This window comes from Bombus pyrosoma, linkage group LG9, assembly GCF_014825855.1.
Source record: "Bombus pyrosoma isolate SC7728 linkage group LG9, ASM1482585v1, whole genome shotgun sequence".
NCBI classification, from domain to species: Eukaryota; Metazoa; Arthropoda; class Insecta; order Hymenoptera; family Apidae; genus Bombus; species Bombus pyrosoma.
Window position 1 is genome coordinate 11,262,871 of NC_057778.1, and position 21,693 is coordinate 11,284,563.

Below are 21,693 nucleotides of genomic sequence, written 5' to 3' on the forward strand. Positions count from 1 at the left end.
TGAAGTATCGGGAAAGAAAATTTGATTGGTCGTTCAATGAAAAATTACCCTCTCAATCGATTTGTGGAACGTATGGAAAGGAAATTCTGGTTAGCTAGTGTATCGAAACTCTATAAGAAGATTCGTTCGTAGGATGTATTAACGTGTATATAAACCAAGTATAATATGTTCCATAAACGTAAACGCGACAGTCACGATGAAAATATACGATTTACAAATGTTTCCGTATAACTAAGACGTGACGAATACCGTCAACTTATTTTCGTAATATACGTTTGTAAACAAGAAACTGTCAGAAAATTAACAGCTATTATCATACAATGTACACAGAAAATTTAACTATCTTGAAATCTTGAGGCTCGTCTTTGACAACTTATCTAGAATGTCCTAGTCAGTCGCCTGATAAATTATTTATCCAAGCACGCTGATAAAGTTCTTTTATTTTCCTTTCTCTTTATAAAGCAGGAAACAAGATAACGCAAAAGTTAAGCGAGAGATCATTGCATATTGAAATTAACGATAAGTATATTACGCTATAAGTTTACTTTCTTGTTAAAAGCAGCAGAAAGTAATACGGTGTAACAAAGATTGTTTGAACGAAAAATTAAAAACTTACGAAAAAGCGGTAAAAGTTTGAAAGTATCTCGAAAAATACTTAAAACTTTGAAAAAAAAAAAAGAAAAGAAAAATAAAGGAAAGTAAAAAGTAATGAGAATATTAAACTGATCAAGATAAACGAATCAAAATTATAACGATGGCTTGTAAATTTGTTCTATATTCTATACACTACAGTACGTTTAGAATAAATTATCCTTCAACTACGGTTCAAGCAATCAAAGTTCCACCCTAACCCCAATCGAACAACAACAGTATTCACAACTCGATAATTCCTACAAAAAATTTCTCTTCATTAATCTTCTTTTACCTACCATCGACGATAAAATGCACAGAAATGCACGATACATACGAATTTAGTCCAGCGAAATCCATTTTCGACTTTCAATCATTCTTCTGTTTCACGTGCAACACGGTTCGTCTGTTCCACGTTCAAATCGCGCTCGAAAATAATGAAAAAGCGCGACTTTCTTCGATAACGTTCATAGAAAGGAACGATCTGAAGGAACTACGTGTCACGAAGCCAAACTTTTAACGGGATCTTGGTCAAGGCTTTGCCAAGGAAATTCTTAAAGTGTTTGGCGATGCTGGCACTGGCGGCTGGTCTCATTTCTTCGATGATTTCCTTCGCGTTCTGGTTCAGGAACTGATTCATCGCCTGACCGATCACGTTGTCACCGTTTAACTGATCGACCACGCGGAATCGTGCTCGACCCAAGCTGAAATCGATCAGCATTCGTGCCACTTCCAAGTAACGAATCCCATCGCGGATCACCTCTGCTCCTTGGACACGAGCGATGGCTTGAACGTCGCCTGCAAAACACATTTCCCTGGATTTTTGTAGGATTATCCAAGAACGAGATTTTTCTAACTTTGTCCTCCAAGGGTATACGGGGGAAAAAAATATTTTACGGATATTTTACGGGGATATATATATGTGTGTGGGTGTGTGTGTGCGTATTTAATAGAACTTACGTAGAAAATTTTCGAAAACTCTCGAGCAGAGTTTTAGAAACGTAATCGACTCACCAAAAAGCGCCCAAAATTCTCCATGGCTTTGAATAGGGAAGAGCAGCACGTTTCCTACCACTTCGTAGCGGCCTTCAAGTTCGATCTTTGGAAATGCCAAATGAAGATCAAGCCTATATGTCTGTATGTCGATTCGTGTTTTCGAAAGTGTATAATTCCCCGCTCCTATGACGGTGATATTAGAGAACAGCGCTTTAATACGAACAGCTCCTTGGCCGTTCTCCATTCCTAATTCCGGGATGATCAGTGGTTCGATCGGAGGTAAATCCAATTCAGGAATACCTAAGAAAGTGGAATTCTGTGTAATGGAAGTAATTAACTCTCTCTTTCTCTCTCTCTCTCTCTTTCGTTTTATGTATATATTATATTCGCAATTCTGTTTGTCGTGTTCTGTGTAAAAAGGTATAACGGAGCTTCTGATCAATTAGCGTTTTAGTAGGAGCGGTATACGAAGAGATGTTTGGGAATAAGGACACGAACGAGGCAAGCTTTCAAAGTGATGGAAAGACCGCTGGTTTATGTAAGAACTTCAAATTATATGCGCTTATTAATTACAGGTTATATAAATACTAAAATATTATACGTAGCGATTAAACCGATGTTCAGAAATCTATTACACAACACACGTTCGCTCTAATGCAATTCGATAGCGTACTCTTAATTTTTCAAAGAGTCGATTCACTTCGATGTGCAATGGTAATACTCGCTTCGATTCAGCACAAAGAATTCAATCTTGAAACTTAATCTTCTACTTACCCTTAAGTAAATACGGCTGCAGATGGTTCAAAGTTTTCTGAAAGCATACGTCTAACTTCGGATCTGACCTACTGCACGGTAATATGTACTCGGCTGTGGAAAAGGAAAAATTTTGGAAGAATAGATTCAGAAAATTGAACAATTATCTTTACACGACGGCAGACCCGTGAAATTTTCAGTCACGCGATCCTAACTTCGGTTGTTAGGTTATCGCGTGTCTTCCTACTTCCGGTACCTTTATGCAACCACTCTCACTTCCGATCTTCCCGGTAAATGAACTTAATTTTTCTAGTGCGTCAATTTACTAGTTAATTATTCACTGAGCGGTTATCAGGCATTTCATAATTATTTGACCATTATCTATGCTTTTTAAAGCGTTTAGTTTGGCTTTTGCGTTTTCAGGCTTTTAATTTAATTACGAAGCTCTTTGTTTAATGCTCGAAGGACTTTCTGTTTGTTTCATAAATGCACGTTGGCGGAAAAGATAATCGACCAAGTGTACGTGAATTAGATATATTCCAAACTTTTCATCGTTTCAATTTTGCGTCTATCCTGAAAATTTGTACAGATTTTGTTATCTTTTTCGTTATTCATTTCACAAATGACGCCAACCATGTGCTTTTCCTCATAGAAATGCAAAGCACCTACGGTCGATCGGTCTTGACATACAATTCAATTCGACGCTCAGAGAATTTCTGAAAAGCTCCTAAAATTGATTCTTATCGATAAATAAATGCAAATTTTCTACGCGTAATGCGGAACTTGTAGAATATCAATTTCTACGCATTAATATCGAAGCAACGACGCGATGGTAGAGTACGACGTAACAATATTAACCAAAGAGATAAAATTTATAAGATATAGGTACTTGAATATGTACAACTTTGAAATTATTAGCTTGTTGAGTGTCTTTCTTTCGCAAACGTGTATTTTACAACGATGCACCTTCGTACAAACGTGAAAACAAGTCTGTGAAATGTCGCGGTGTTTATCTCAACAGAACAAAATGGATCGTACGTAATTCGAGGAAATAATATAAAACAAAAAACGTTATTTATTTTGATTATTTCCTGATAAAACGAAAGAAACTTTTCAGACAACCTAATACGCAGCATTATAAGGAGTTAAATAATAATAACTTCATTTAAAAACGTCTTTTTATGTTGGAATTTTTCCTCGTTTCGTCATCGAACAATTTGCTTGAATACATGGCATGATTTATTTTCCTCTAACGTAGCAACTGCGTCTATGCCAACAAATTCTTTAAAACATCGAATGAGAACCAATCACAATGATTGTACGTTACATCAGTGGATAAAATTTACGACGCTTGGTTTTCTCCATTTTCTTTTACGCTATACGTTACAAAAGGATACAAAGAGCTGATAGACTTAACGTTTATACTGAAATTTACTAGTTTCCTTACTTTTATTCTCATTTGCCTCGAGAACAGTTCGTTTACTCGTTGAATAATCGTTAAATCATAAAACGCTTTATATTGGCTAGAAATTTATGCCATTAAACACAAACGTATCGGTTCTTGCGTTAGATTCGTTTGACGTATTGCTGTAACGGTCGAGAATAACGCGCAATGGCCCGATGTTGTAACATTTGGAATTTCATGGGATACTTTAATCCTGTTACGTTCTTTAAGTCACTTCCGACGCAACATTGTTCGCGCATCCTCAAGAAATATCTGAAGCTTTAACCAGTTTCAAGCAATGGAATTAAATGTAAATAGAGATAAGTCAGTTTCAGTCTTTGCGAATGTATCAACATACTTGTACTAAAGTCCATGCACTCTGGTATAACACTGAATATGTTGATAGTTCAAAAAGTGTCTTTGTGTGTGTTTCAAAAAGTGTGTTGTCCGAAAAGTGTCTTTCCTTCGCAAACGTGTTTCTTACAACAGTGCACCTTCGTACAAACGTGAAAGCAAGTCCGTGAAATGTCGCGCTGTTTATCTCAACAGAACAAAATGGATCGTACGTAATTCGAGGAAGTAATATAAAACAAAAAACCTTGTGTCTCTGTTACTTTCTCATAAAACGAAAGGAACTTTCCGGACAACCTAATATACAGCGTCATGAATGCAATAGTAGGATACTTAGCGCCCGGAGTAACTGTGATACAATGTGCATATATTAATTACCTTTGAATAATATAACCGATAAATACCAAGATTAATTTATACTAAAACTTCCCATAAATTGTCACCTTGCCTTAGCGTCGTACCTGTGAATTTCATCACGAACATTGAACATCTAATATTTCAACAATTGTTTGCTACGTCGACTAAGAACGCTCAGATCTAAACTCATACTCTATCCAAAATATTTATACGTACGTATATGTGAGCCATAGGAAACTCTGCAAAACTAGACGATCAAATGTCACCTTTTTGGCGAACGGGGAAAATCAACAAAACCGTCAATCATATTCAAAACCACGCTCATCGACAACATGCCATACAAGGTGCACGACCAAAGAAACAATCTGGACCGTTCGATGCACCGTCCCGGTTCCGTGTATAGGCTTTCACTCTCGAGGAATCGCAGGAAGGGTCGGACTCGCGCGAAGACGAGCGTGTAAGCGGTTGGTCGAGGATACGCCATCGTAAGACCGGCTGTACGTAAGCGTCGACCGCGTCGCCACTTTCTCCGGCCGATTACCGTCGATCCACAGACCCGTTATGCAATCTCTGACATAACCTTCGCCACGCCATCCAGAGCTGTTACGCCATGCTCGCTACCATTACGTCGGACGCGCTGACCAACAATACCTTTGACGTTTTCAAACGTTCGCTTGGCCGGTCCAACTGACCTCTCTACGATCCAGGAATTTTAAATTGTAATTCTTATCGAAGTAGAACGACGACGTTGCGTTTAACAGCAACGGGTAATTCTTGAGGACCTTGAGAGGGGTTGGAGGGTAGAGACCGAAGCTTTTCGACAGTTTCGTGCGAATTTTTGACAGAGTTCGGTTTAGGATGAAGAGGAGCTTTTAAAATTTTTGCGAAGAAGACAATTGCGACAAGAATTTTAATATCGTCGAGTGGTTTCGTGGGATTAAATGGTTAACGGAATTGATCTCTCAGTTCATTTTATGAATAACGCGCTTCTGTTTGCCCGAAAGAATCAAATGAAACACCGCAATAGTCCAGCAGTTTTTCGAGCGAATACATTGAACAGCGTACTGTGAATTGGCGCGGTGAATTCGACGATGAAGCGTCCGCGGTTTTCGAAACGAGTTTGAAAGCCCGACCTTCGTTCGATGTAACGACGCAACTAGAAAATTCGCTAGCATTCCACAACTAATGCGTAATTTCCTTGTGCTCTACCTACGTAGGAAGAGAAAGTATCATGCCAGGAATATGTCAAGAAAAATGTCCGATTCAATTTGTAGGTATTCGTTCGTCTTATGTTTCTTATCGCAATAAGAATCTCCAATACCACAGTGAAGACAAGTCTTCGAGAAGAAACGAAAATAATCGAACAATCGATACGCGATCGATTAAAATTTTAAAACAGATCTCGCAATTCTTCGATTTGATTTTCAAAAGAAATTTCCTCGAGGAGCAATAAACGACGGACTCGTTCAAAATTCTACGTGAAAATTACAGTTCCTCAATTACAGTTTTAAAATGAATTTTCTATAGAGAAGATAAATAATCGCACGCCAAAGTTGGTCAGAATTGTTCAGTTTCCTTAAAAATCTTATCAAAATCTTCAATTTTATTCTCGAACTAACTTACGTAATAATTTTCACACACGTACACCTATACTACCCACGCGTTTCTTCAATCTCGCTTTAAATTCTCACAACGAAATTCTCTCATTTAAGCTGTCTCCAATAAACATCCAAGAGGAAATGAAAATAATCGGACAACCGACACGGTCACAGTGTTGCACAGAAGCCTCGATTCCTCGAGAAAACGAAAGGATTTGATAACAAAGGGAAACGCGCGCGATGCAATACGCTTTCGCGATATAATCGTTTCCCACAATTGCCGTCCGCGTGGAAAGAGAAAGGTAGATACGCTCAATGGTCGTAAAAGGAGAATACGAGTAATAATTACTCGTTCGTGACGCGATTTAACTTCATTCTACGCTAGTTACGTACGCTCTTGTTAAACGAAGCTGCCAGCTAATCGAAAATAACGCTTGTCATCATAGAATCCCGGAATTTCCAACACCCTCTGATTATTATCCAACGTTCGTCTGAATAAGAATCAAATCTTGAGTCATCGTAATATCGTGGAAAGTGATTGCATAACGACATTAGTTTCATTAACTCTCAAACGTCAATCTTATTACGATTTTTAGTTGCCAATTAATTATTTTATCGATCGATTGTCACCGTTAAATTATGTCAAAGGACGAATTTCGTTAACAGATTACTTTACAGAGTTGATAGGAAAACGATCGAGACACGTGCGCCTCGCAAAATTGCGGTAGAATTCTACTTATTCGAATTGCAGTTCATGCAATGGGAATTCACTGATCCTGCACGCACTTATGACCTTTCGTTTATATCGTAGGAACGCACATTCAAACGAGAAGATTCAACGAAGATTTCGTTAAATTCGCGTACATCCTCGGTAGATGGAGTTTGCATAAACAAAGTTCCACCGTAGCGTAAAAGAGGCACTAAAGAGGCTTACGTATCTCGAAGTTCGGCTCATTCGACACAGGATTGTTTTGCTCCTTGTCAGAGGACACGAGTTCTCCAGAGAACAGTCCAAATATCACCACACAGAGTATCCCTCGCTGCTGCAACATTCTGGAGAACTTCGACCTCTATCGAGGTCCCCTGGAAGATTTTTAATCGGTCCTGGACGTTGTACGTGTTTTGAAATATTTCTAAATTTTTCCAGCAACTTCGAACGTTAAGGTGCAACTTAAAAATTCTATTTTAAATATCCAATAGTCGATGGTCTCTTTTTAATTTGTCGACGAATACACTTTGCAAGTTTTATTAACCGTTTCGATACACCAATTCACTGTTCTTTTAATCTGTTTCTTTGTTTTAATTTTCGATAATTTGGGCACCTTTTGATCTTTTTTTGAAAGAAACACGAGATGTATAAAGAGAAATGGTGAATGAAAGCGAGGGATCAAGGTGGTAGCTGAATGGATCGATTCTCGTAAACTAAACACGCGTTCTCTTCGTATTCTGTCTTATATGCGAGGGTTCCCCTACTCTGACTTCTGTTCGACTGTAAACGCCATCGTATTCGGCTCTGCTTTTTATCTCTCACAGGTGTAATTCATACTTTTTATTTTGTAACCAGAAAAATAAGTTTCTGATGAAAATTGAAGAATAATTCATCGGATGCTCCCGTGTTTTCGCGTTCCTTTTATTTCCATCTCATACGAATATCTCACCCGAAGTAAAACAATATTTTACCTGCTTGGTAATCGAAATATCGTTAATGAAATAGAATTAATTACAGCATTGTTTCATAGGTTGAAGTAACAATTAACACCGTCCGAATATCAACGAATACCATGTCTATGACATATTTCCAATTTAAATTAATTATCCTGTCACGTTATTTAAAAAGTCATAATATTCGTCCGTCGTACAATTAACAACGCTATTGCGATACTGTGAATAAGAAAGAAATTTGTCTGCAATTTACTGTCACACATTTCTGTCACAAGTCTATTATTACACGCTTATGTGGTTCGATAAACCGTAGGTAGATCTAGAACCCTCGTTATATTAGAATTATCGAAACCGTGCAATTTTCTAATCGAATTTAACTGTTGTAAACGACATTTAATTTTTAGGAGTCTAACGTTACGCAATATGGTGTCGAGGAAACATAACAGACAGACACAGAAAAGCGTATACCTATGCACTGCCGAATGAACGGTATAATTTGCGTAATCGCGCTTCGCTGGATCATTGCGAGAGTTCTACATCGTCCGAACGGCCTATTACGAGTGTTTTAATGATATTAATTCAAACAGATGGAGAATGCTCATTGTGAAAGCACCTTGTTTCGCTTGGTCGTGCTCTTCTTTGTAATTTCAGTCATTTTGTTCCGCGCCATTGTCTTCTGCATCTTCATCAATGACGAAAGTCAGTTTTGGAGAATCGTCGAAATTAAAAGAAAAATAGACGTTCGTGCGAGTAATTGTTCAGTGCGCGAAATATTGTGTAATAAATGAAACGTTTAGGTTGGCTTTTATAGGAGAGGGATCGAGGTTATAGCAAGCGAAATTTTATTGGGAAACATCCATCATCGTCTGGTTTTTTCGAGATTGCAAGGACGACGAACGTTGGGATTTTCTACGAAGCCCTTCTTAATCGTTCTTATTCTTAAACCGATTATTTACAAATTTTCTTTCCTTTCGTATCGATAAATATTATTTCCATAAATCCCGATATCCTCGACATGTGATTCTTTTTAATAAAATTTAATAAAATCGTCGTTATTTCCTTTCTTAGGCGATCAAATTAAATTTAACTCGTCGAACTAATTTTACTCCGGGAGAGACAGAAAGTGCTTGAATATGAATTCTATATAATAAAAGTAAATCGATTGGGACAAAATTAGAAAAGGAACAGGAATTTAGCGGTTGAGAGTATTATGTAAAAATTGATAGTTTATTTTAAGCCTCCGGCGAGAAGTATTAATGGCTGATAATATTAAGTCACGATGTTCGTTGCATTGCTGGCCATGAATGTATAATGCGGCATTGTCTTTTCGAATTGGTCCTTGATAGAGATCGTGCACTGCATGCTTGACAAATTACTCGGAAATAAGCAACGAAGGAAGCTACATTTTGCAAGACTTCTTTCAATCTGATGGAATAAATATATACCCAAGTCAGCAATTTATTTTCAAAAGATTACGATCAGAAATTCATATTTCACGTACGATACTTAATGAAATTTAATTAAATTGCGTACATAGAGATATTGCAAAGGAATAACTTAATTTGTTGCTTTTTAATCTTTTTAAACGAATCTGCCTTAAATGGATATACTTAGCGCTAGAAAATGTAAGATTTTGCTTGAAAAATTGAAAGAATTTAATTATCATATTTCTAGATACCCCATTACTGAACACGGTCTTTTATTTAATTCATTGCTAATTATTCACTTTCGTTAGTTTAGATTATTTAAATACATCTTTAAGTAAATATCTTTGATATAAAAATATTAAGAAGATATTGAGCAATTTTTCCTTTCAAACATCAAAATCAACATAACGATGATTTAGTTTGTTGAATTATCCACTTTTAACAGAGGAAGACATAGGCGTTATGTGAGTAAATATTTCACGAACCTATTCCGGTTTTAATGATCCAGCCAGTCGCTTAGGGACCTTGAAACTTTCGGATGTTTCACGGTATTTGAAGAAATTCCGAAAGAACTTGTCGCCGTTGCCCAATTTGTAACTCGTAAGAAACCAAATGTCGACATCAATGCTTTGTAATACGAGATTTTTATAAATATACATAAATACTTTAGAAATGAAAGAACAGTTCTGCAATTAGAAATAAGGAAAATTGAGAAGGATATGGAAAATCTTCATAGTAATTTTTCTAAAGTTTCTAAGTACAAGTGTAAAACGAGCAATGGTGATAATAAAAAATTCCAAATTTCAAATTCAACAGAAAATTATCATAGAGCAGAAGACAGAAGTGTTAATTATCTATTACCAATAATTAAATTAAATGCAAACAGATCTCGTAACAATTATTCGGCTATACAATTGCAATAACGAGTACCATACCCTGTGATATTCATGAAATTGTTTCGACCAATGTTTGGTAGCATCGTGCATCGATTACTGAAAATGTCAAACGTATTATAAGAATTCCAAAGGTGTTCATTTTCCAAAGGAGAATCATTTGCATTCGCTTGAACGTGATTATACATACTTTCGCGAAGATGAACGAAAGGCTTTTAAAGGCAATTTTATTGCGACACCGGTACACAACTGCAAAGGAAATTACTTATTCTCGTGAACTGTTTAGAGAAGTCAATATTTTACTTTGTTAAATAAAATAAAAGTTTTATAAAACTTTGTTTTTCTTAATTTTCTAATCTCTGAATTTTTTAAATAATTTCTTATCCCAAGCAAAGAAAACGAAGCAAATGCATTGGAACATTGCGGCAACAAAAACGGTTTTCACGCGCATGATCATTCGTGCAGTTGGCATCTTTTCGGTAATATCAATGGCAATGATTGACTCTGAAAGGAAACATGATGATATAAATGTTTCGTGAATTAATAATTTTTAAAAGCAACCGATCGCTGACCTAAAATTACATCAACAGACCCGTTGATTTCTCAGTCTTTAATTTCTTCGCAGCCTCTTTCGCAATGGTATCATTACTCCACGACAATAGTTGAGCAGCAAAGAATTACGACCCTTGATTCGTAATTCAAATCTGCTGCGGATAAAGTATTATTTAAACAAAGAGCCTTGTATATATATATAAAACCATACATATGTATCTATTTAAATTCCAGAAATAACAAATGTAAGTTGAATGAACTTATATTGTTATAAAATTCAATCGGAAATTAATCAGAAAGATCAACATCCAAGTCTTATTTATCGTGTATTAAAATAATATCGTACATATGTAATTGCTTTTACTTTCTGACACCATTTGAGAATCTATTGTTAATATATTTTTCAAAAATTGAAGCTTCGAAGTAAGAAAATTTATAATCTTATATAAATATAAGATAATTTTATTTACTATTTATTATAGAATTCTAATAAGAATACATGGAATATGATATAATGAGCGAGGACTTTTATTAGCGCCTACAATACTGTTGTACTATTTACACGCTCGTCGTGTGGTTATCTTCGTTTAGGCACATGAGTTGTAGGAAACTGTAAAATTAATTATCGAATACTAATTACTTATTTTCAAATAATTGAAGAAGCGTCGAAAGAAATCTGAGAACTACCTTGAAAAAATGTTTAAAAATTTTTAAGACAAAATAGAAATAACTGCAATGTGTAATTTTATAACAATTTCGAAAACAGCATTTAAAAACAAAATATAAAAATTAAAAAAAAAACTTACAAAATCAATCAATACATCGCATTATTAACATGTTTACAGGAGAAAAAAAATATATAATATTTTACTTCAAGGTGGCAATAATACGTCCTCCGGAAACACCGAGAAAATCGTATTCGTGAAATTCGTGACCAACATGGCAACGGTTTCCTCCAATTTCGGCCTTATTTCCGTTATCACCGTGCCCCAGTTCTCGTTCAGGAAAAGATTCATGGCGGCTGAAAGCGTTTCGTCGCCGTTGAACAAATTATCTAAGCGCACAGTGGCATGGCCGATCTCAAAATCGACATAAATGTCCTCCACCTTCTGATGAATCAACCCTGTTCTCTCGTTACGATAACGTTCCAACTGTAGAGCGACAATGGCATCGATGTCTGTGAAGTTTCCGTATCCGATACCATTTCCTGTGATTGGTAGCATTATAATTCTACCATCCATGATATAATTCGCTACCATTTCCAGTCGTGGAATGTAGAGTTCCAGGTGTACTATATTTTTGTCTAAGTCGAAGCTAGTAAAAAGATATTATTCGTGGAGTTAATCTAAATACTTAAGATTACCAGATCATTTTTTAAGAAAATTGTTTATTTTTATTATCATTACATATATGTGGGATAGCGTGACATCAGGGAAGCACGTGGCGTGAGGGTAATTGTTTATTAGCGTTGTTAAGATATGTTAATGTTGTCAAGGAGTGTTGTGAGCGTTACCAAGGTATGTTAAGGGAAAAATGAGCGTGGTAAATGCTGTCAGAGTTGAATTTATCGTGGTCGTGTGAAGATCGTTGTGTTGCCGTGTCGTAAAAGTAGTGAGAAATAAATACGCAAAACGGATATTGTATTCGTTTTCGTGCCAGTGCAAACGATATTGTATTTATCATACTGTAACCTACAAACTAATTTAATAACATTCCTACATATATATATATATTTATTATCATTTTTTGTTATTTTAATTTTTTCAGGATTAGCGACGCATGATTCGTTAATTTTTTCGTTAATCCAGGTATGATACAGTACGGGCGAAATATGATACGATGAAAATTATTGCGATTAAATATTTCGGAATATACGAAGTTCACTGACGAATGATCAAAGCCCGACAAATCGATATACAAGGAATTTACAGACTATTGTGTTGGCAACTAAGCGGTCGCGGATTTTACCAATAGATAGTATTGACAAAATCCGCAATCACTTAGTTGCCAACTCAATATATTGTACGTATTTCGAGCGATGTGTGAGTTATAGAAAGGAAGAAAAATACATAGAGATATTGATTGAAATTCAAGGACATACCTGATGCTCTTAGGTGCGAAGTTAGTGCCACCATAAATGGACACGTTGTTGTACCTCGCGTGAATATAGATTGGACCGGAACTCTGGTCAATTTGGATCTCTTCTAAGCGAAGAGGTTCACACGCTGGAATCCCAAGAGCTGCTATTCCATTTTTTAAATACGGTTTCAAGGAAAGGACACTTTGCATTATACAATCGTCGAGGAATGGATCACTCTGATGACATATCTTCAAGAACGACGCTAAAAGGAACCACATTGTTTTATTTCAGTGATTCAAAATGAAAAATAAAATTCGATGTCTTATTCGTTAAACACTTCATTTTTATGCGTTGTAATTATGTACTTATGTAAAATGTCGGGGAAAGAAAGCGTTCGAATTATACTTCATATAAAAATTCGCACGAAACATTTCATTTTTATCGATTATAAATAAAGCAGGCGTTTTCCCTTCATTATAAGAAAAATCCAAGTATTATGTTCGCCGTTTATTAGCCTTCAATCTCGTCCAGAATTCAAGTTAGACCTGAATTCTTTGTACACTTAGATCGCATGATTTTCTGTACGATTCATCGTGAATTAAATGCAAGTGTTCCAGTTTGCAATGATAACGCCTGCATACCGGGTGTTTTAAAAATCTATCGTGACAATACGTCATGTTATGTCATGTCGCAGCGAGATATTTAAGAAGCAAATATTTCATTTTAATTTGAAATACCGCTACAAAGTGCTTTATTGAATAAAATTGTACTGGATTAATCTTAGAAAATATATAGTTTCCGTCAAATAATGTAAATATCATTTCAAATATTTCGTTTAGATAGAATGAAAGAAAAAGAGAAGATACAGTAAAAATTGTGTAGCGACATTTACGAGAAAAATAAGGTACTTACGGATTTCTGGAACAAGTAAAGGAATCGACAAGCAACTTGTCACCAAAAGTATTAAGAAAAATCCGTGGAACCGCATTGTTGTTGTCACGACGATGTTCGATCGCGAAATAATTGTGTGCCATCGAAAATTGCCAACGTGTTATTGATTGCCAATCCGCTGACATCGTCATTTCTATTACACCTGCAGTTCCCTTTACGGGTTACGCAATTTAATGTTCCGATATTTGTCTTGTGTCAATTTTATCGCACTTGTCATTCCTTCGCGTCCACCGAATTCCCTCGCAAATTAATTCATCGACTCGAGAAAGTAAAAAATATTGTTTCGAATCTTCTTAACGAACGTTCCCTTGCGAATGTTTTTAATCGGATATTAATTTTCCATCAAAATACCTAGCTTTTACACCGTCTTGAAATAATAAATAATAATAAAGAATAATAAGATAATTTATTTCTTTGTGATAATAATACAATTGTTTCATCGGGCACATAAAAATACCTAAATCTAACAAAATGTTCGTCGAGGCGTAACAAAACACACGAAAATAGATCAGCATGTTCGAATCTAAATAAAAATTCGAAGGAAACCTTCAACGATATTTTTATTATAAAACCTAGCCTCACCTTCACCCAAAAACCAAGTTCGTCGCACCTCCCCATTCTCCCCCCACATTTTTTCCAACCTTCCCACCGAATCATTGAACAAAGCACAACTATGCTCCCCATTAAGCGTCATGTCGCAGCTACCACATACCGCGATGTACATTTAAGAACAAGCTATTACGCAACAGCGAACAACTCCGGTGGTGCGCTATTTGCGGCCATAATGTCTTCCACTTAAGGTCGGGGAAGGACCTTGCCCCCTATTACGTCGCATCGAGGGCGAAACGCGATGTTCAAGTCGCTAGAAGAAGAAAGAAAAGAAGTTGTATAGACAACTAGAAAGAACACCTAGTTAACGAGTATCAGAAGAATCAGAGTGGTCCATGGCCCAGATCCGATGCCCTTCCACGCTGCTGTATAAAACGCATCATCCACTCGCGATCGCCGCTTTTGCACGAGCACACGCCTTAGGGACAAACGTCGAACGACACTAACCAGTGATAGTAATGATCGTGAAGGATCTTGTTGACTTGACTTTAGTCTTGGATTAATCGAGAACAGCCTGGAAGAAGAACGAATCATCGGACCAGGTGCCAAAGTGTTGATGTGCGCCGCCCTCTTCTGCTTCCTTCTGGTCTTCATCGTGGTTGCCATCGTTGTTCTCTTGGTGTTTAAGCCTATCTACGTCTGGGAGATGAAAAGCGTGGAATAGAAACATCTTCGGAGACTTCTGATTCTTCGGCAATGAGATTCTAAACGTTCAGTCATAACGCTTAGAAATGTTATAATATAAAACACCTATGATACTTTGGTGCACTTCCTTTGAAGATTCTTTACTTCTGAAGAGCTATTTCGAAATATTCGATTGAAATATTTAAAAGATAGTATTTAAAGATACTTAGAAGTACTCAAGTGCTAAAGGACTGAATCTACGGTAGCGAGAAAGGGTTCAAGAGATAAATACACGCGATGACGAAGGTTGTAGCTATCACATTGCTAGCTCTGAGTCTGTTGACCCTGGCGAACTGTCAGGGATCCTTGCTAGAAATGTCTCAACAACTGTGGACGAAGCTTTTATCGGGAGGATTCTCTAAAGCTGGCAAGCTAGATCCACTAAAGGTGCCGGTAATCAAAGTGGATCAATCCGAAGGAAATACCAGCTACAGAATAATTCTTCGGAACGTGGAGATCACTGGACTAAACGAATCTACACTGGATAGCATCCACATAGCTCGAGGTCGATTGAAATCGAACCTCAGCGAGCTAGAAGCTGGCTACGTGAGCTACAGCGACCTGAGAGATCTGGACTCCATCAGGTACAGATTCCATACATTAATCAAGGAACCTAAAGAACAAAACGAAAGCTTCGAGGCCATTGTCTCTGCCACTAATCAAGAGAACAAGTTCGTGGCTAGTGCCAGGGAGCAAGAGAGTCGTTTCGAAAGACTCAGACAGTACGATCCCTTCTTGATGAAGATTCAAGCGGAGAAGATGAAGGAACCAACGACTGATCGCCCTCAGAATAATCGCAAACTGCATCAAGAATCTGGATTCAGAACTTACAGCATGGAAGACGCAAAGGTTCTTTCGAAATCGGACACCAGTCGAATCGTAGAGAACTTGAGGTATCCTTCGGACGTTCAAATGATTTATGCGATGAGCGCAACAAATTCTGGTTTCAACTCAAAGAATCCTGAGCATAAAGAGAATTACGATGGATCCAGACCGGGTCCTTATGATGGTCTGAACAAAGAACACGGCAGACAGAGCCACAGAAGAGAGAATTTCGCTAGGGGAAGAACCGAGGAACGTCACGAGGATGTTGAGACTTCAGCGTCAGAGAACGTGGAGAGTACAGTGACGGGTCAGAGGTTTGTTCCTGGACAGATTAGCAGAGAACAGGCGTATGGTAGAGAATCGAAACGTCTAGAGGAACAACCAGGTTATATCGATATAGTTTACGCAGATGAGAACCGTAATGGCGGCGTGAGGCGTTTCGGGAACGACAGAATGAAATCTAAGGGGGATGCAAGAGTGTTTGGTACGAAGGATGCTTCAAAGGTAACGAAATGATTTTACCTGTTGAGGGAACGAAGATTTTTGTAATGTTCTTTCGAAGAGGAGACGTTTGATTTGCTAATTTCGTAGAAATGTCGATGATAACAATTTTCCTACGTGTTTCCTGCAAGTTAATCGACTCCTCTTCCTGCTTCTGACGTTGCGAATTTCCGCTAGAAAGTAAAATAAAAAGGGATAACATTCATTTTTCTGTAACTTCCTGGTATTTAATAAATAGTATGCCGCTATACTGATGCGATTAGGTAGAGAGATAGTATAACAATTCTACATTAAGTAGCAGCGTTTGAAGATACGTGTGAACCTACTGTCGTGGATACGTTAATTTGAGATGGCAGATAGAATTCTAGAATTATTTTCCTTGCGATTATGTTAGGACCAACATCTTCTAAATAAGTAAAATTACCATCACGATGGAACGAATTTTTTAATACGTTAAAAATCCAGCCAGAAATCTATGAAATCGTATAATAATTTGTAGAAACATTCTATGGAAACTTTCAAAAGTTGCGCGGAGAAGCTTAGAAACGGTATCAAGAAACTCTTGAACGTAATTTACAGAACATTTTGAAAAATCCTACGGAAGCATTAATAGTTCCTAAGAAATGGTAGAAAATTCTTAAAATGTTAAGAAGAGCAAAATTTCTGAAATAAACCGCTAGACGAATTTTTAAACTCCGTGAAATCCTAAAATTTTCTTTCTGGGAAACTGATCGAGAACACTTTAGAAAGAGGCAATAATACGTACCTTTATCAGAGTCAGCATTTAATCATCAGGTACTAAAATTAGCAGGTACTCGAACCAACAATTTAACGTCAGCCTCATTATTCGTAAATGCCATAATAGCAATTTACTATTATAAATAGATATTGCTATGTATATATACCTTGATCTTGTTCCTAAGCTGCAGTAAAGCAGTTAACCGATGTAAACAGGATATCCTCGAGAATAAACGGGTTATTAGTCGCAACTGTACCGAGGGAGAATCCTTGACGAAGAGGAACGACGCGGTTAAGGCGGCCATAGAGGCGAAGAGATTGGACGGTTTGTCTAGATACGCGACAAACTATCAGGAGAAGCAAGGATACTTCGAAGAAGGGATGCAATTGGTCTATCATTATGGTGGAATGGATCGAAAGAATCCTGGGGAAGAGAAACTTGCTCAAGGGGCTAGATACAAGCGTGCTCATAGAGGGAATGATACCGATGTAAGTACAAACTATGTTCTTTTTAGCGTGCAATTCATATCTCTACTTGTTTCAGTTATGGCGTTATTTTCCTCTCTTTTTTATCTTTTTTTCGTTCATTAGAACTCTAGAAGGATTTCTCACGGATTTTCAAATCGACATGGTCACTTTTCTCCTTTCTTATTTTAAATAATTAATCTGAATTGTTATTCTACTTAATTCCATTATTCTATTTACCATTAAATTATTATTCTGTTTATTATTATTCCCGGTAAGGTTTTTAATTATCTTTCAATTTCTTTTCCACCGATTTCCAAGGATGATGTTATGCACGTCATTATGAAAATCAGAATTCCCCTGCTTCGCGTGAAATCCGATTATCATCTGATGGGTAAAGTTGGCCAGGAACTAGTGAGAGGAAACGGGCAGCTGAATGGCAACTTCAGTGAGTGTGTTCTTTGTGTCAAGTTTATTGGGAAAAAAGTGCTGTTTCTTGATTGTTACTTTCTCCTAGCACGTAATATTTTTAGTTATGATGGAAATTTTGTGGTGGAAAGCAAGTTTTACGATAGGAAATTTATAGTTACAAAGAGAATGGCAATAATGTTAAAGATTAAGAAAGAATTAAAATAACTGCTCTAAGCAGAGAAGGATAATTATAAAAATTAGTCGATATTTTTTAAATAATATTTGTTGTTTTGAACGAACGCAGCCGATGTCGTTGGCGACTTTACGATCGAATTGAAAAAAGCCAGTGGACAGGATGCGTTAATCGTTCGTGCAGCTAGAAGCAAATTGAATTCCAGGAAGCAAAATGTCTCCCTTCAGGGAATGAACGAAGAGGGACCAGTAAAGTCCATTCTCAGTCACAGTGAGTTTCTTGTGTTATTTATATTTTGTCTAATCATTGATTCATCTAATTAAATCTGACTTACATAATATATGCATTAATATGTTATACTAAATATAGTATTTTAATTTTTCAAAATGGTAAAAAGCTATGTCTAAAACAGGCACAAAAGCGTAACGCGTTACAAATTAAATTTCAACTCGAAGTAAATATATAATGCGAAAGTAGAAATAAAATTGGTCGTTAAAAAATTATTGCCACAAATTATTGATTAAAAATGATTCTTAGATCAAAGATGACGTAAATAACAGTAACATATTACGTACTTGAGGAAATATTTATTTCGCCTGTAAGTGGCAGACGGTGGGAACAAAGCAATTACGGGACATTATGTAAAAGCTTTTCATCTGTCCTCGTTACGTCGTAGAACCGGTATTCTTCCTTAATTAGCAGACGTCATGAAAAACGCCAGAAAAAAGTGGAATTTTATAGAGAAAAGCGACGTGAATAGATCTAAAAAGTTGCGCTTGAACATCGACGACCGATGATGTATGCTGCATATTAAAATCGTAGAACGTGGCAGGCATGCGTGTAATTACATAAAATATGAGAATCACAGAAAGAAAAACGTTTCCTCTGAAAATAATCAACGTGAAAATACGTTCACTGAATTCTTTTTACAATCGATCTATTTTAAATTGTAGCTTTATTCGGTCGATTAACAAATCTTTAAATTTCCGTAAACCATAAATTCACAAACATCTTCGCGTCTGATTATTGAAAATATCCTCATAATGTGGATATTTATGCAAATTAGTATTCTTAGATGTAAGAGAAAAGAGATCGACATATACATAAGAAACCTAAAGACGAGTTTCGTTGCACGCTTCAGATATTACGCTCTAATTTAGATATTTTATATAGTTTCCCATATCATGTGCTTTCCATGGACGATATCTTTAAATCTCCCATAGATGCATAAAAAATAGCTTCTATAAATATTCGACAAACATTTTCATAATTGTTATGGATCAATTATTCCACGAGAACTAATCGATTTTACTAATTCCGTTATCGCGATGGATTATTTCGCTCGCTATCGAAAGAAATGCACGTTTCGCGCACGCTACTAGGAAACAATGGAAGAAAGTAAAAGTGATTGGGTGTATTGACATCGATCGAGCGAAGTAAAAGTGTGTCCACTTTCAATGGACGTCTTAATGCACCCCATGACCATCCATGCGCGACATCCAGCGTATTAACTCGCTTAATCATAGATTCACGATTGACTTTCGACCATAGGTTTGATGGCTGCAGAAGCGGTAGCCGCCATGCTTGCCGATGACCTGGCTACCAAGGCCCTCAACGACAAAACGGCGGACGCGATGATTTATAGGATGTACAAAAACCTTCCGGTCAATTAAAGTGGCGTCGAGGACATTCTACCATTCAATTGGACTTTTGTAATTCTCACAGGTTTATATCGTATAAAATACGTTGACGCATAATGCTCAAAACGATTGTTTCAAGATGATTGTATCAAACAAAAAAAAAAAAAAAAAAAAAAAAAAAAAAAAAAAAAAAAAAAAAAAAAAAAAGAAAAAAGAAGAAAAAAGGAGAAAAGCACACACAGGTTCAAAAAGATAGCACAGGTTTAAGGAATTTCCTATGAATTTTTAGCATTGAATTACCGAAAGATCTTCAGACTTCACTTAGGCAAATATTTTTATTTCCTTCAACGTTAGGTTTCTTAAATAATCGTTTGAAATATTAATCAATAACTGCATGCTTCTATTTATTTACTTATTTATTTGTTTCTGTTCATAGTTACAGAACCGATTAATTTATTAGTAACGTTATGTTCTATTTTATCTTCTACAACGTAGCTCGTGTTTTAACGTTATATTCAAGTTTATACATATATTTATTACACACATGTTTTACATTACATACGCGTATTAGAAATACCTTATAATTTATATACCACAAGTCGATCTAGCTTAGTTTGTAGAATTTGTACTTAGACTGCTGAATCATTTGTCCCTTCGTTGCTAAAAAATAGAACTGTCAGAGCGTTCAATATGGAAACGATCAGGTTCACGCGTTATCTCACGACCTTTAGCCGCAGAAACTGGAAACTCCTGTGCGTAGCCGATCACGTTCCCCGGGTTGTGTCACCGTGTGATTGCAGTGGCGCGATTTGCAAACGGGTTCCCGAACGTTACGTGCCGTTTACACCATACGCGGCACCATCGCGAAACCAGTTGAGATCCGTCGGATTTTACATAACCGCATTTGGGAAATTCAGCGAGTTGCAATAACGTTCATCGACTCGGGGAAAGTAGTTGTGAAACGTGTAGAAATTTCACAAAATCTGGAGGCTGCAGCGATTTTTCTTTACGCTTCTCGTTTTTTAATCGATCGTGCAATCTTGTCGTCGGTCTGCATTTCGTAAATTTCCTTAGAATTAGATATCGATGGAAACATCGGTTTTAGTGTTACACTGTTAGCCTTAGAATATCAACATCGTTTTTAGCAGAATATTAGAATGTCGTTGCAGAGAATTATTACACGTAATTAGGGTATGGTAGGTGGTAAATAATGTTTCAACGCTTTCATTATGACGCATAGCTGAATAACGCGAAGTAATATCGATTGGCTATTGATTTTTGCAATGTAATTTTTGGAAATCGAAGGAAAAGATGGCTACGTTTTTTGGATCTTTTAACGCAGGAAACACTAGCGTGACGCTTTATAATATGAAAAGTAAAATACCAGTAGTATATAAAAAATTAAATTAAAGAGAATAAGACGACATGCATATACTTTGTAGAGGATCGTTTGAATCTTCAAAAAATCACACCGTAGTAAAATTTATAAAATTTCTGAAGATTACGAGTCAGTCGTTTCTCCTTAGTCCGGTAGCTTTAGCGTTAAAATGGAAATATAATATCCAGGGACTTGGAAATGGTTTCCTTTCGAGAGAGAAGTAATTGCATTAGAATGTGGCACACGTTATACGTGTTGAATTTTTTCAAACTTTTGTTCTCTTTTTGATCGCTGGTCAAAACCGTGTCGACCAAATAGCATTTATGCGTTATACGAATATGTAGATCGTTAGATCGTTAGGTATTTGAACGATGGAACACGAACGATGTAAAAAAGGATGAATTAAATGTAACGCGTACCAAGACAGTGGCCCGTGCATTTATTGATCGCACAACGATCTATCTTGGATTCTGCAATATACATCTAAAGGCTATTTTCCAGGATGCAAGGGTTAATACAATTAATATAGATAATATTTATGTGGAGAATATGTTA

At 36.5% G+C, this 21,693-nt stretch overlaps 3 protein-coding genes across 4 annotated transcripts; 1 reads left to right on the top strand and 2 right to left on the bottom strand.

The window, feature by feature from the left end:
* Positions 1-121: 121 nt before the first annotated feature.
* LOC122570755 lies at positions 122-7,563 on the bottom strand. The gene is made up of 4 exons (XM_043733561.1): positions 7,064-7,563; positions 2,401-2,493; positions 1,645-1,926; positions 122-1,428 (listed from the first exon to the last, which is right to left on the bottom strand). Exons 1-4 carry the CDS (start codon positions 7,179-7,181, stop codon positions 1,124-1,126), a joined length of 798 nt encoding a protein of 265 aa, XP_043589496.1. The 5' UTR covers positions 7,182-7,563; the 3' UTR covers positions 122-1,123.
* Positions 7,564-11,178: 3,615 nt separating this feature from the next.
* Positions 11,179-13,776, bottom strand: LOC122570756 (protein takeout-like). Of its 2 annotated transcripts, XM_043733563.1 has the most exons (4): positions 13,656-13,776; positions 12,765-13,005; positions 11,535-11,977; positions 11,179-11,273 (listed from the first exon to the last, which is right to left on the bottom strand). In XM_043733563.1, the coding sequence occupies exons 1-3, from the start codon at positions 13,729-13,731 to the stop codon at positions 11,536-11,538; spliced, it is 759 nt and encodes a 252-aa protein (XP_043589498.1). In that variant the 5' UTR covers positions 13,732-13,776; the 3' UTR covers positions 11,179-11,273; position 11,535. The 2 variants fall into 2 exon arrangements, with proteins under 2 accessions (XP_043589498.1, XP_043589497.1); XM_043733562.1 differs by having other exon boundaries at positions 11,226-11,977.
* Positions 13,777-15,224: 1,448 nt separating this feature from the next.
* On the top strand, positions 15,225-19,948 carry LOC122570856. The gene is made up of 5 exons (XM_043733743.1): positions 15,225-16,316; positions 17,268-17,540; positions 17,838-17,964; positions 18,232-18,390; positions 19,672-19,948. Exons 1-5 carry the CDS (start codon positions 15,225-15,227, stop codon positions 19,791-19,793), a joined length of 1,773 nt encoding a protein of 590 aa, XP_043589678.1. The 3' UTR covers positions 19,794-19,948.
* The last annotated feature ends 1,745 nt before the right edge of the window (positions 19,949-21,693 follow it).